Source organism: Mauremys mutica, chromosome 3 (assembly GCF_020497125.1).
Source record: "Mauremys mutica isolate MM-2020 ecotype Southern chromosome 3, ASM2049712v1, whole genome shotgun sequence".
NCBI classification, from domain to species: Eukaryota; Metazoa; Chordata; order Testudines; family Geoemydidae; genus Mauremys; species Mauremys mutica.
In genome coordinates, this window is record NC_059074.1 from 164397974 (window position 1) to 164414344 (window position 16371).

Consider the following 16371-nt stretch of genomic DNA (forward strand, 5'->3'; position numbering starts at 1 on the left):
GAACTGTGGGATAGCTGCCCAGAATGCACCGCTTCCAATGTCGACGCTTGCCCCGTTAGTGTGGACTCACAAAGTTGAATTACTGTCCTTAGTGTGGATACACAAATTCGACTTCATAAGGTCGAATCCACAAATTCGACCTAAGTTAAATCGAACTACTCTTGTGTAGACATACCCTTGGAGAGATGCATGAACTCATTTGTCTTGAATTGTAAACAGAACATACATTTAATGTAACTTTGTAACAGTGATAAACAATATGAATGTTGTCATGACAGATAAGTCACTGCTAATTTGGCAACTTGTTTATGCCAGTTGGTTTGCAAAGGCTCCCTGGCAATGGAGACATTAATATTCTACCCACACTGACTGCGTCTGGAACTGGTGATAATTATGAACTTATAACAGTAGTCAACAAGGGACCTGATGCCGCAGCCAGTGGAGAGGCAGCAACAATTGGCTCAATATATGCAATGTCTAATCTTGTTTGACTTCTCTGCCACTGGTATCTGTTTTTGTACTGTACGTGTGCTCAGTGCTGTATGGAGCAGAGAGGAAGACTGTCTGTCTCTGTCCAAAGGAGAACATTTGGTGTGGTGTGTGCCTGAAATGTCCAGATTTCAAAGCTATCTTGTTTCTCCCTCTAGAAGTCTGTAAAACTCTGACTTAATAGTGCTTTGTGATGTGTTTGGGGCTGGCTGTGCTTGAGGTGAGTTACACGCATGGCAACTTCCTATCTGAGAGATACGCTCTCTGTGTCTTCAGAGTCCTAGGTACTTCCTTTCCTGGCTAAAATGTGATTGTGCTGCTTGTTACTCTGACTTAGCACTGGGAGAGCAACTAGGATTCTGTTCTGCACCATCAGCCAAATCGTTACTGAATTCCAGTGGTCGGCAGCAGTCCTCAGGACGGGATTTTAAATCCAAGCGTCTGTGACTCTGCTGGCAGGTAGTTCTCAACTTAGATGCTGCTGCAGCAGGAGATACGAACGCTTACTTGAAAATGTACCAGCTTTTCCTGATCAAAGCAGAGCTGCTGTCTTGTTAATAATAATAGTTGATCACTGGCATTTGTTTTTTAAATCAAAATGTTACGCACCTCTGTGGTGGTGTAGAGAAATAATATATTCTGTTAGTGTTGATAATTTGTATTACAGTAGCACCCAGAGTCCCTATGCCCCGTATAAGCATGTAATGAGAGACAGTCCCTTCTCCATAGAGATTAGTCTAAGGCTCAGATTCTGATGCCCTTATCCATGCTGGGTAGATCCTTTCTCCTTGATTAGTCTCATTGGTTTTTGCTGGTGCATGGTACTACTGAATGTGAGGGATGGGCTCAGAATCTGCCCCTAAGTAAAGAAAATAGCAAAAGCCACTACTTAAGGGTGACCCTTCTGAGACATCTGGGTTCTCCAATACATCTGCTGCCACTCAGTCCTGGCTACCTGTAGATTAAGGCCTGGTTTTTATCCCCCTCCACTGTAAACTAGGAGTGATTCTATAGGAATCAGTGGAGTTACAGCCATGTGAATGTGGTTTGAGAGGAGAATTGGGCCCAATAAGACCAGAGGGATTTGGCCCCTAATAAGGTAAGAGGAACCTTTTAATTTTTATTAACTATTTTCACTAAAAGGACTGAAAGTTTTTTCTATCTTAGGTTAATGGAGACGGCAAGAGAAATGACCAGGGAATCCTTACCTATCAAATGCCTTGAAGCAGTTATCCTGGGGATGTATCCTTTTCTCCATGTGCAGTTTGTTCCAATGGAGGTAACCACTTAAAAATAATACTAGTTAATGTATCTGCACTTTAGGGATACAGTATGACAGCCCCTGTGGAAGGTGAGTTAAAGGGGCCTGTGGAAGGTGAGTTAAAGGGGCTCCATGTGTTTGTGATTTTCAGTGATTTATTGAGTAAACGAATCCTCCTTATTAGGAACTCAGCATGGTACTAGGGTCTGATCTTCTAGTGTAAATCAGCATAATCCTATTAAAGTCAACTCCATTGACTTTGACATCTGTTTACACCATCTGAGGATCTGACCCTAAATGCCTAGATAAATAGCTATCTAGTTCAGCTCTTAAACCTTCCATAGCCATCCTGGGCAAATCATTAACAGCCTGTTAACAGACCTGAATTTCAAACTCAGTACAATCTAGGTTTCTATAACATATGCCCAACACAGTACTTAGCTGAGTCTTGATGCCTTTCGTCACTGATCCTCTGTAATTGTGCTGCGTACAGAACTAAGCATGTGCACGTTGTAATGTAGCTAAACCTTTAAACTACTGTAAAGTAACACTCTGGTTCTTATTCAAACCCAGAAAAGCAAAGGATGTTCAGCTTTCAGGCTGCGACTCTCTTCCTTGTACTGGTACCAGTGAGTCAACCTGCTTTGTCCTAAGGTTCTGTGGTAGCACAAGACTGGGCTACGTGTGCTGCTGCATACCATGTGTGTTCTGATCCTGCGCCCCGGCAAGTTCAGTGGCAGAGCATTGAGGGCCCTAAATGCAAAAGGGTAGGGCTGTCAAGTGATTTAAAAAAAATTAATCATGATTAATCGAGCAATTAAACAATTATAGAATACCATTCATTTAAATATTTTTGGAGGTTTTCTACATTTTCAAATATATTGATTTCAATTACAACACAGAATGTAAAGTGTACAATGCTCACTTTATATTTATTTTTATTACAAATATTTGCACTGTAAAAAACAAAAGAAATGGTATTTTTCAGTTCACCTCGTACAAGTACTGTAGTGCACTCTGTATTGTGAGAGTTGAACTTACAAATGTAGAATTATGTACAAAAAAACTGCACTCAAAAACAAAACAATGTAAAACTTTAGAGCCTACAAGTCCACTCAGTCCTATTTCTTGTTCAGCCAATCGCTCAGACAAACAAGTTTGTTTACATTTTAGAAGATAATGTTGCCTGCTTCTTTTTCATAATGTCACCTGAAAGTAAGAACAGGTGTACGCATGGCACTGTTGCAGCCGGCGTTGCAAGATATTTACATGTCAGATGCGCTAAAGATTCATATGTTCCTTCATGCTTCATCCACCATTCCAGAGGACATGTCTCCATGCTGATGATGGGTTCTGTTCGATAACAATCCAAAGTAGTGCAGACCAATGCATGTTCATTTTCAAAATCTGAGTCAGATACCACTAGTAGAAGGTTGATTTTGTTTTTTTGGTGATTCGGGTTCTGTAGTTTCTGCATCTGAGTATTGCTCTTTTAAGACTTCTGAAAGCATGCTCCACACCTCGTCCCTCTCAGATTTTGGAAGGCACTTCAGATTCTTAAACCTTGGGTCGAGTGCTGTATCTATCTTTAGAAATCTCACATTGGTACCTTCTTTGCGTTTTATCAAATCTGTAGTGAAAGTGTTATTAAAATGAGCAACATGTGCTGAGTCATCATCCAAGTCTGCTGTAACATGAAATATATGGCAGAATGCAGGTAAAACAGAGCTGGGGATATACAATTCTCCCCCAAGGACTTCAGTCACAAATTTAATTAATGCATTATTTTTTTTTACGAGCATCATCAGCTTGGAAGCATGTCTTCCAGAATGGTGGCCGAAGCATGAAGGGGCATACAAATGTTTAGCTTATCTGGCACGTAAATACCTTGCCATGTTGGCTACAAAATGCCTGTTCTTATTTACAGTCTCACCAGAAAGTGAGAAGTGGGCAGCATTATCTCCCATAAATATAAACAAACTTGTCTTAGGGTAAGTCTATACTTGTTCGATGTATCGGGGATCGATTTATCGTGTCTCGTCTGGATGCGATAAATCAATCTGCTAATCGATGCCCGTACTCCACCTCGGCAGGAGGAGTAAGCAGATTTGACTGGGGAGCCGCAGCAGTCGACTTGCCGCCGTGAGGACGGTCAGGTAAGTTGAACTAAGGTACTTTGACTTAGCTGAAGTTGCTTATCTTAGTTCGAACCCCCCCACTAGTGTAGCCCAGGCCTTAGTGATTGGCTGAACAAGAAGTAGGACGGAGTGGACTTGTAGGCTCTAAAGTTTTACATTGTTTTGTTTTTGAGTGCAGTTATGTAACCACAAAAAATTACATTTTTAAGTTGCACTGTCATGATAAAGAGATTGCACTACTGTATTTGTATGAAGCGAATTGAAAAATACTATTTCTTTTGATTAGCATTTTACAATGCAAATATTTGTAATAATATAAAGTGAGCACTGAACACTTTGTATTCTGCATAATAAAAGTCAATATATTTGAAAAATGTAGAAAAACATCCAAAAATATGTAATATATTTCAATTGGCATTCTATTGTTTAACAGTAAGATTAAAACTGTGCTTAATCGCGATTAATTTTTTTGAGTTAATCGCGTGAGTTAACTGCGATTAATCAACAGCTGTACAAAAGGGTGAGGTAAAATCTCTTGCTTTCTCCAGGAGAACTGTTTCATGACATCCAAAATGCTGATTCCATCACCTTTGCCTCTCCCATCCACTTTCCCCCCGACCAAAATAGAAGCTTCGTCTAGTGTCTTCTATGCAAATTATCTGAGTGAGGGCCAGGATCTGCTCCCAGTCACATTCAAACAGGCCCATTGAAACTGGGAATAGACTCGGGGCCAGAGTCTTTACAACTTGATCTTCATTTGAAAAGATGTCTTTTAAAATACTTGTGCTACATCTGAAAGGAACCATAGCCAGCCATCTCCTTTGGATGGAGCTGACTTTGCCTGGCTAGTGGCTGTTGGGTCAGCGAAGTCCAAGTTACAGTGAACTGTTCTGACAGTGTATTTTGGCTCATGAGTGGTCCCTCAAGTCTACAATGCATTTGTGCTTGGTTAAAATGATAGAAAAGGGAAAAGAGACATTGGGGTTTAATTCTGATCTCATTCGTGCTAGCTTTACACCCATTTAACTCCGCTGACTTGAATAGAGTTGAATTTATACCTATAGGAAAGTTCAGAATCAGGCCTGCAGATGTTTATCTCTCTCCTGATGGTTTCTACCCTCCTGGATGTGAATAACCTTTCCGGCAGGTTTTAAATAGGTGTGGGGAAGTGGCTCATTTGGGTTTTCCTGGAATGTTGTTAAAGCCTCAGGGTGCCACCTGTGGGACGAAAATAACATAATTTCTGGTCATCTGATAGTATTTCACTTTCTGGATGGTAGAAGTATGAGGGCAGACCAGATCTTATATTATTTTGAGTCCATAAAAGTGGAGAGACCATCCCCACACCTAAAACTCCCCCACCCTCCCACTGAAAATCAAAAGGAGTGGTACTAGTACAGTGACTATGCAGGTCTGGGAATCCTAGGCACACTTAGGGCATCAAGCTGTTAGGGCCAAAGACTGACTCCAGGAACAAAAGTGATGATCTGTGATGCCTATAATCATGGTTTTATGGTCCTATGCTAGCCTATTACTTGCATTCCCATATGTTTATGTGTATATACCTGCATACATGCAGAATGCTTATGGACATGTCACCTAAATATGTTGTTGCTAGGCCTGGTAGAAAAATTTGTTGAAACTTTTTTTGTTAGAAAACTTGGTTTTCAAGGAAATGAACTTTCTGTGGGAATTGTCTGCTTCTCTTGAAAACCTATTGTTTGGTCAGCAAACCGAGCCCCCAGAATGGAAACTTTTTTTAGCAGTTTCTGGATAATTTTTTTGGCAATTTTCAACAGTTTTCAGGTTTTGGCTGAATTTTTGACTTTCCTACCAAAAAAGCACAGTTTTTTCATGGAACATTTGAATAGAAACTGCTTTCCTGTTCGTTTCCCTAGAAAACCTCACCCATTTTCCAGATACCTGGAGTTGCTGCCGGGGAGAGGATGGACCCTCCTGCAGGAGCTCCTTGCTCTTGTAGGCTTTGAACCCCCAGGAACTAGTAACCGGTCCAGGTGTCATGTGTATGGCTACATGTTCAAAACTCACCATCAAAATTTCTTGTGCAAAATGTGATGCCCTCAGTGCTTGTTTGTGAATGTAGTTGCTGGGGGCTGTGTAGGAGGCATGCTGAGTGAGCCGGAAACATGCCAGGGGGGCTCAGGCTTGCTCGCCCCTGGCACCCAGCCTTGGCAGGGAGCGGAAGCCGCCTCCCCAGCCAGGCTTTCTCAGGCAGCCGCCAGCCAGCCACGCAGCAGAGTCCCAGCGGCTGGAAGGGGCTAGTCCTGCCCTTTCTGCTCCTGTCCCCCAGCCCCTTCCACTCCCTGGCATTTGGGGACGTCCCCCCGATGCATCATCCAGCCCCGCCCTCGCTCTGTCTCTTCTTTCCCCCAGCTCCTCCCCCTCCCTCCCCATGCCTCCTGCACACCGCTGAACAGCTGATTCTTGACAGGCAGGAGGTGCTGTGAGGGGGGAGGAGTTGATCTGCGGGAGATGCTGGGGGGAGGGGAAGGAGGGGCCTGCCGGTGGGTGCTGAGCACCCACAATTTTTTTTCCCTTGGGTGCTTCAGCCCCGGAGCACGCACGCAGTCAGCGCCTATGGCTGGGAATGTATTTCTGTCAAGGGTCTTGGCAAGGATAGTCTGTGGGAGGTCCTTTTGGGATGAGCACTGGGGACCTGATCCATCAGTGGGAGTCTTTTCATAGACTTCATTGGGTTTTAGATCAGGCCCTTGGTGTATTTTAGCTGTTGTCGCAACCTCTGGATTGCCCCCAGACGCTGTCCTCTCTGTGCAGGCAACAGTGAGCGTGAGCATCTGTGGCTTGGTTTCCAGTTAGGAGACATTATTTGTCATTCTCTTGTCCCTTCCCTGAATGTCAAGATGATCTTTTCAAACATGTCTGAGCCGCATCCCTGACTTTTGTGTCACCCTCCGGTTCCCTTCTCTGTCTGTGGAAATAAGATACTGGTTATAACAACTTCTGTGTGCTGACAAGCTTCCCTGTTGCTTGGATACCAAAAAGGGCATAGACCAACACAGCAGCCCTCTGTGGGAGTCTTTAAACTGAGACCTCCTAGTGCAGAGCAGATTAAGGAGATGTCACTTTAATCGGGCTGCTTGCCAGCTTGTGCCATCAGCTTTTACTGAGACTTTTTTAACCACTTGTGTAATCCTCCTTCGTGTCGAATTAGGTTTTACAGAACTTCCTTTCGCACTAGACGCATTTGGACAGGGGGAGGAGTTAGATACTGGGACTGCAGTGCCTGCATATGCCGAGAGAGCAGCTTTTCTGTGCTTAGCAGAGGCGCTCCCACATCCATGGCTATTAGATTCCTAGCAAACAGAACCCATCTAACTATCTGGCCTCATCCCATCATCACAGGCACAGCTGTGCAGAAATGAGCCCCCTAATTCTTTGTGCGTTGTTCAGTCCAGGTTTAAATCCATCGAACAATGGAACTTCCACCACATCCACTGCGAGAAAGCATTAGAACTAGTTCTGTTCACGGACAGGAGTAATGGCGAAGGAGTCAAAGCTAACCAAAAAGTGCCATGGGAACCTTTTCCACCCCAAATTCATTTTATTAAAACAAGTGCAGGTAAAGAATCAGAAGGGGGGTGGAAGGTCACCTAGGACATACTGTTGGAAAATCTTATGTGCAATACAGAGGATCAGATCCTCAATTGGTATAAATCAGCTTATATAATCACTAACTTCAAAGCACCTACCTTGATTTACACCAGTTGAGGGTCTGGCTCAGAAAGTATATTTAAAGAAGAAGCAAAGCAGTTGTATGGGGAAAAGAGATCAGCATATAACCATGCTAGGAAGGTGAGAATTGAGGAGATTTAATGGCTTATTTTACCTGCCATTTATTTGATTAATGGATACCAGTTTCAAAGACACTTGCCACAGCTACCATCCTGGATCCCTGCATTTCCACCTGTCCTGCAAAGGATTTCCTGGCCTGCAGGGTGAATCCCATTGATTTATCACTGAGTTCTGTAAGAAAGATATTCCCTTACTGCAGGAAAACTGGACTGTTGGAAGATTTCTACTTAATAGCTATAACCACTTGGATAGCTAATAATAGATGCTGTAAAAAGGGAGCAAGAGGAATCTTTAGCAATGGGCCATCTATGTAACTGAAAATCTCCTGGGAAACTTTAATTCTAGTTGGACACTGAAGGTTGGCACTCTAGAAAGAGCAACATTGGCATGGCGGGTTTGAGAGGAGAGGCCCCCACCCCATCTCCTCTTCCGCTGTTTCAAGCCCTGCCTGTATTCCTTAGGAGCCATAACTGTTGTACACAGTGGTTATCATTAGAGAAGGACCGAGCCAAAACTCTGGATCCAAACACTTGGAGAAGATCAGGTCCAGATGTGAACTTTGTAGCTATCTGCTCCAGTAATAATGAGCTAGACCAAATCCCTGGATCTAAACATCCTTGGACTCTGGAGAACTTGGATCTGAATCCACATTACGTTGCTTGGGGCCTCTCTGATTATGTACAGCTGGCCCTGTGAGGCCCTCTGCCTCTCTGATATTGCTAGCAGGTTCATGATGCTTTTGCAAGTAGCTTATCCATTTTTGCTGAAGCCTTAAACCTCCTCTGACAAACATGTCAAGGGTGTGAGGTTTAGTTCCCCCTCTGCCGCCTTGCACCAAGTTAGCAGCCTCACTCTTGTCAGCCTAAATAAAGCCGCCTCCCATTCTGTCTGCTCTTATCCCCTTAGCTTTTCTAGCTAAGGATGAGTGCAGTGCCTTGTGACATCTCCTCTTCCACAGCAGTGAGCACTCCAGGGGCCTTATGTGCTGCTCCCCTAGCCTTGGGCAAGGCAAGAAAAGAGTATATGGGAGTCATGTGAACTCCATGGCAGGCTGATCCTAAATTCAGCAGTGTCCCTGGAGTCTGGGCTCTGTGATGTGTCAGGCTGGAAATGTGTAAAATAATGGAGGATTTTAGTGAATTAATTGTAAAAATCAATAGCATAATCAGTACAGCAGGGACTTGCTAGTTATCTGACAGTAAATTCAATGTGATGCTCTCTCTGCTATTTCAGTTTTCATTCAATAGGACATAAATGTTTGTATTGAAAACACATAACTGCATCTAGGAGCAAATCAGGATATTCTGGCCATAGGTACCGACTCCGTGTGTGCTCCAGAGCTGGACCATCCATGGGTGCTCAGAACTCACCAGCCACAGCTGTTTGGCGGTGCCCTGATTCGCTAATTGCAGGTGCTAATTTGGTGGCTTGGGGGAGGGCGGAGACCAGTGAGTGGTGGGCGGGTGAGGGCCTTGGGGAGGGGTGGAGCAAGGGTGGGAAGAGGTGGAGCGAGAGCGGGGCCTTGGGGGAAGGGACAGGGCAGGGCCGCCCAGAGAATTCAGGGGGCCTGGGGCAAAGAAATTTTGGGGGCCCCTTCTATAAAAAAAAAATTGCAATACTATATTCTCCTGAGGGCCCTTGTGGGGCCCACGGCAAATTGCCCACTTGCTCCCCTCCACGGGCGCCCCTGGGAAAAATAAACCTTCCGCATTTCGGCACAAACCCAGTTTTGAGAAAACTTCTTTACAAGGTATCACTGGTTCTCAGCATCAGCTAGTGCTAAAAGGCACTAAAGCTCATTAAAAGGGTTGGACAAATATTTTCCATCAAATTTTTTTCTGGATCAAAAACTAGGGGTTTTTAAAAAGCAGAAAAAAATCATGGACAATGTCTGCTTTCCTTCAAAATTTGTTGTTTTTTTTAATTGAAAAGCTGAAATTAGTCTGCCAAAACCTGAACATGGTTTGAGGTTTCAGAAGTGTGTGGCCAAATATTTGCTGCTTGCTGTGTTTGATTGTTTAAAGAAACAATAAAAAAAATTCTGCTTAAAAAAAAATCCAAAACTTTTGAACCACCTCAGCTTGTAACCAAACACCTGAGCTCATCCAGGCAGAGATTTTTCCAGGTTTCTGATACTCTGCTGGCTTCCTTGACTCATATCTGTCTCCATAACTTTGGGTTCATTTAGGTTAGAACATAAGAACAGCCATACTGGGTCAAACCAAAGGCCATCCTGCCCAGTATCCTGTCTACTGACAATGGCCAATGCCAAGTGCCCCAGAGGGAGTGAACCTATCAGGTAATGATCAAGTGATCTCGCTCCTGCCATCCATCTCCACTCTCTGAGAAAAAGAGGCTAGGGACACCATTCCTTACCCATCCTGGCTAATAGCCATTAATGGACTTAATCTCCATGCATTTACCTGTTTCCTAGAGACTGGCGCCATGTGGTCCCTCACAAGCTGGAGATGGTTACAGTGAGTTTGTTTTTAGCATAGCTTATGTACATACTCCACGAACTGAGCATTTGAGCTTGTTCCAGAATCTGGGATGAGCCTATGTTGTCAAAACTGAAATGCTCAAAATAGCACATGCATGTGAATGGACACAGGGTGCTAAAATTAAATTAATCCAGGGGTTCTCAAACTGGAGGTCAGGACCCCTCAGGGGGTCACGAGGTTATTACTGGGGGTCGTGAGCTGTCAGCCTCCACCTCAAACCCCACTTTGCCTCCAGCATTTATAATAGTGTTAAATATATAAAAAAGTGTTTTCAATTTATAAGGGGGGGGGTCGCATCAGAGGTTTGCTATGTGAAAGGGTCACCAGGACAAAAGTTTGAGAGCCACTGAATTAACCCCTCTGAAGCCTCAGGGAATGCAGGGGACGGGGGTCTCCCTTGGTAGGGTTGGGAAAGATATTGCTCTTCTCATGTGATCCTTCCCCCCAGTGGCTAATTTTAAATGAAGCTACCCTCCCCTGACATGAATCTCCCTATGGCACTGAAATTAAATATAGACTATAATTTGGCATTTGAGAAGTGAAAGGGATGGTAACCCTAATGGAAAAGCTAACAGCTTGGCTCTTCTGCAAGCCTCAAACTGCTGAATGAGCTTTAGGGTGGGGAAGCCTGGGCCTCCCAAACAGCCTGGCCCTGCCCCCTATCCGACCTCCCACCCACTTCCTGCCCCCGACTGCCACCCTCAGAATCTCCGACCCATCCTGCTCCTTGTCCCCTCACCGTCCCCCAGAGCCCCTCCCACCATCACCATGGGACCCCACCACTGCTCCCTGTCCCCTGACTGCCCCAACCCCTATACACCCCCCACCCCGCTGAGTCCTGACAGACCCCCCCCGGAACGCCCACAATCCAACCCCCCCCATTCCCTGCCCCCTGACCGCACCCCCAACCTCTGCCCTGACTGTCCCCAGGACTCCCTGCCCCTTAGCCAACCCCCTGGCCCCAGCCTCTTACCCCCGGCTCCCTCCTCACCCGGAGCCTCAGCGCATCGCTGAACAGCTGCAGCGTGTCTCCGGTGGGGCCTGAGCCCTGCCCCGCTCAGAGCCGCGTGGTGAGGGGGCGGTGCTGGGAACTCCACACCGAGCGGAGGGAGCTGAGCTCAGCCTGGAGCTCCCAGCCCCGCCCCCTCCCCACGCGGCTCTGAGCGGGACGGGGCTCAGGGGTCCTGCCGGAGACATGCTGCGGCACTGTCTGAGGACGCCGCTTGATGCGCTAAGGATCCAGGAGAGGGGCGGAGGCGGGAGCCTCAGCTGTTCTCTTGGGGGGCCCCTGCGGAGCCCGGGGCAAATTGCCCCACTTGCCCCCTCCTCTGGGCGGCCCTGGGACAGGACCTTGGGGCGGAGCAGCGGTGGAGCATCACCAGGAAAAACTAAAAGTCGGCGCCTGTGATTCTGGCAGCTGAGGAGGGAGCTGTTATGGCTTTTGGTACCTGGGAAGGTGCTGGAGATAATTTGGGGTCTGAGCAGGGCCGGCTTCAGACCCCAGCGCGCCAAGCGTGCGCTTGGGGCGGCATTTTGCCGGCAGGGCGGCGGGCGGCAGGCGGCTCCGGCGGACCTTCCGCAGTCATGCCTGCGGGAGGTCCACCGGAGCTGCCAGACCAGCGGACCTCCCGCAGGCACGACTGCGAAGGGTTTGCTGGTCCCGCGGCTCAGGTGGACCTCCCGCAGGCATGACTGCGGAAGGTCCCCCGGAGCCGCCTGCCACCCTCCCAGCGCACCCTCCGCAGGCGCGTCTGCAAGAAGTCCCCCGCAGCCACGGGACCGGCAGCGCGCCCCCTGCGGCATGCCGCCCTGCTTGGGGCGGCCAAATTCTTAGAGCCGCTCCTGGGTCTGAGATAAGTGCACCGAACTGAATGTTTCTGATAAAATCACCATCAGTGAAATAGTTAACAATCTAAACTGCTCTCCTTGTTTCTAGAGCTAATACTTGAGCCGAATGGGACAATTCACACCTTTCAGAGCTGCTGTTTTCAAGCTGCCTGCAGATTTAGGAAGACATTGCTCCACTTATTTATGCTCAGATCCATATTTTCAAGCTTTTCCTCTCAACTATAAGGACACAGTTTAGTTCTTTTTTGTTTTGTTTTCTCCCGTGATAGCATAAATTCTGGATCTTGGATCTGATATTTTGGGTGTCTTGAACCCTATATTTATGCTGGGTTGAACCCAAAACCCAGAAATAAACACTTCCCAAGCCTTGAGAGAAACTCAGGTTCAGATCTGAACTTTGCAGCTAGGCCATTTTGCTTGAAACAGACTCTATGGAAAGTCTCTACAGAAGCTACTTCTTTGTGCAGTTCCTTCATAGTCAGCTGGAAAGTCCTGGCCCTCCGATGAAGTGAATTTAACTTGCCAAGCATCTCTCATCCATTTTACTGTAAAAAATACTTTGATGCCAGCTGTTCCCCTAGTGTGGTTCAGGCCAGACAAGGTCAGCCCCCTGTTGTTGTCCATATCTCCTCTCCATGGAACAAATTCTCAAGTCCCTACTCAAGGAAAATCCCATGCAGGGAACTGACATCCGGGCAACCTTCCCTTCATGGAGCTTGGACTGGATCATTTCTTTGGCCGTGTGTGTGTGTGTGTGTGTGTGTGTGTGTGTGTGAGAGAGACTTGGCTCTCAAAGCCTGCAGCTATATAGTGGCCCTTGGCATATCTCCGTGGTCTCTCCTGGGGCCCCTCCAGCTCCTAGCAGTTAGCTCCAGAGGAGAATTCCCTGCTGGTTCTGCAGCTGCTCCTGGTTGGAGGGAGGGGTTCACGCTGCAGAAGGGGAAAGTGCTTAAGTTAATAGTGATAAAGTCGGTAGATAGTGAGCCCAGCAAGCTGAGGGGAAGAAATGCAACAGAGAGCAGTCCTCTCCCACAGCTGTGAATCTTAACCTCTGCAGATGTCCAGTGGAGGAGCTTCCTGAAGGTCCACGAAATGGGGGTATGATTCACTGAAAGCAGCAATCCTGTCTGTCCATCTCTGTTCCTCCCCAGGACTGCTAGGTGTTTGTTCCCCTCTCTCCCAAGTGGGCAGAAGGGGCAGTTTGTGCCTCAGTCTTTATTCAGTCCAAGCTCCTATCAAAGTCAATAGGAGTTTGGCCTGGGTACAAACTGGTTAAGGTCTTTGGGCCTTAGCCCAGTCCTACATGCTGTGTATTGTTGGCTCTGTGTAAAATTGATTTTGGGCAGTAAATTGAGCTCATCTCACCATGGAAAGCCAGCTGCTGTCACACCGATATTGCCAGCTGCAAGTGCCCATTCCAGAAACTTTATTGTTGATGTACACAGCCCAGAGACAGCTTGACTTTGACACTGGAGTTGAGCTCACGCTACTGGAACTCTGAAAAATCGTGTTCAGGTTAACAAACTGAGGAAAGTCGACCTGGAAGTCACTGTTGGAGAATAAATAAGGAATGTCTTCTGACCTGAAACTACTCTTGGTATGTTTCAGGGTAATCATAGAGCAGCTATTGGTGGGGATAGGGAAGGAAGGTACTTTACTTCTGCTAGGACTCTTGTGAACATGGCATTGTGTTCCAATTCTGATTTTTTTTTAAAGCTGTTGTTTCATCAGTGGTGCATGGTGTTGGTAAAAATTAATGGCTACTATCTGTTTCTACTGCAAATACGTGAAAACAGGTATGTGATGCCTGGATTTTTAACTTATAACTGGCTGAGATCCAGCAGCTTGAGTACTTCTGTCTAATTTAAAAGCCATGATCATGCTGTCAGTGAAATGATCATGACTGTTCCATTGATAATGAAGTGGGTTTGGAATGCAGTGTCAATAAGATGCTTTCAGATGGACTTAGGTGACCAGATGTCCCAATTTTAGGGACTTTGTCTTATATACACAACTTTACCCCTACTCCAGAAAAATGTGTCCTGATTTTTCACACTCGCAATCTGGTCTCCCTAGATAGACTCAAGTGTCCATGCAAGATGTGATCAATCCAATTTAAAGACTAGAGCTGATTCTCAGCTCACTTACACTGATGTGAGCCAACGTAACTCCATTGACCTCAGTGGTGGTGTTTCTCATTTACACCAATGTGAGAGGAATATCAGGCAAGCCTCAGAGTTCAGGTGTCTTTCAATTTTGTGTTCCAGTTCAGGTCAGTTATAGGAATAACCCAAGATTATGAAGTTTGGATCTGGATTGGAATTTTCCCAAGGATCAGGGTAGCAGGGGGGTTTCAGAGCAGGAATTTGGGTTTGGGCTCATCTCCAGCGTTTGCTACCGTTAAAGCAAAGGAGACTTAAATATGAATAGCTCCATTTTAAAATAACAGTAAAACCAGTGTATTGGGGTGAGGAATGTGGCCCAGTATTTCTACTGAAAGAAAATGTTTATTTTGTACAGGCCATTAACTTTTATTTTTGAATTTATTAAAATACTTCTCAATGGAGCTATGCTAGTTTATACCAGCTGGGAATCTGGCCCATCTTCAAAGCCCCTCAAGCTTTGGTCTGATTCTCCTATCACTGATTTTACTCTGGTGCATGCCCATTGACTTCAACCACCTGGTGTATCTGAGAGATCATAACCAGGCCCTTTAACTAAGCCATTAATGTCCCCATGGGGAAACTGAGGCTAAATGACTAGTGTAAAGCCACAAAGGGAATCTGTATCAGAACCAGGATTAGCTCTTGGGAATTCCTGCCAGGGGATTGGGGGTGGGGAATGGTGAGTCCACTCATGCTTCATTTTCCATATGTGCTCCAGTGGTGTATAGGGACAATTAAGGAACTCCAAGTGGCCAGGGGAGAATTCGTGTTGCATAGGAGTTGTGCAGGCTGACAAATACCCTGTGGAATCTCCCACCCTTTTCTGTGACCCCTGGAGTAGGAGATATCAGGCAAGATGAGGCAGGTTGGGAGATTAGCATACCTGAGTGCTATGGGGGGTTCTGGACAGCTGTACAGCCCATATATAGCCCCAGGGAGACTGCTCTAATTTATAACCAGAGCTATATTGGCCCCTGCAGTAGCCTGGAATTTGGAGGGGGTAGCCACTTTTGCTTCTTCCACCTCTGGCATGTTGTGCCTTCTGTGCTGTAGCACAGAACTGAATTCCCAATTCCCAGTCCTGCAGACAGACCCACGTCTCTCAAAAATGTGACTATGAGAGCGGTATTGGTATGTCGTGGCCTTCTGTTTGCTGCAGCACAGCTCTACGTGTGTGTGTGGGGGGGGAAGAATAGAAAGGAGATAATGACACCCAGCCAGAGGGGAAGATCTAAGTTGCCTTTCTAACCAATTTGCTGTGTGTTTCATTTCATCTCTGGTGGAGATTCTGATTGACTTGTCGCCTAGCAGATGCATCATGCACCTAAAGGTTAATTTTCACAGCAGTTGTTTCTGTGATAGCTGATGGTAAGTAAAGCCGTTTCCTTCCTCTAAAGGCTTTTACTCCTACTTAGAGCTTAATGCAATTAAATTGCGACTTCTGAGACCTTATGGTAGAAGTGTGTGCATATGGGCAGGTGGCCATGGAGGCTTTGTGTGGACTTAGTAGAGAGCTACTCAGAGTGAAACAGGGTTAAAACCCTTTTATAATGAAGGGAACAATTGTGGCAGATCAGTGCAACACTTGAAAGTTGAATAGGTGCTAACAAAAGGCATTGGTTTAGACAGTTACATAGAATAATAAATAGAATAGGCCTTTAAAAGAGTCTATCCATAGAAAAATGATAGTAACCTGATCTTAATATATACAGAATATTGCATTCTGTTACTAGAAGAGTGAGGTCACATTTTAAATGAAGCCATTGTAGGCGTAATTCTCCAACTGGTGTAACTGCATTGGGCCTGATTCTGATCTCTCTCTGGATTTACACTCATTTAATTCCACTGACTTCAGTGGGGTTACTCCTGATTTTCACTGGTGTAATGGAGCTTACAGTCAAGACCACTGAATGCAATGGAAATACTCCTGATTTACACCAGTGTAGCTAAGATCAGAATCTGTGTTTGTTTAATGTAATCTGGAGGTAGTAGATGGATGGCGGGATGCATATACTGCCATGGTTTATCCAGTTGCACCATGTGTTGCGCTTGGATTTCTGGACTGCTTAAACGATCTACTTTGCAGGCTTGTTCTTTTATTCTGTGTTGCAAGAAATGCATATTGGTTGGTGGGG

At 45.8% G+C, this 16371-nt stretch overlaps 1 protein-coding gene across 3 annotated transcripts in view; it reads left to right on the forward strand.

The window, feature by feature from the left end:
• VASH2 (vasohibin 2) overlaps positions 1-16371 on the forward strand; it is a 70901-nt gene that overhangs the window by 35521 nt on the left and 19009 nt on the right. For all 3 annotated transcript variants that reach the window (XM_045011011.1, XM_045011012.1, XM_045011013.1), the window contains one exon: positions 1657-1731. In XM_045011011.1, coding sequence (XP_044866946.1) covers positions 1657-1731 — 75 coding nt within the window. The remainder of the gene's footprint in view (positions 1-1656; positions 1732-16371) is intronic.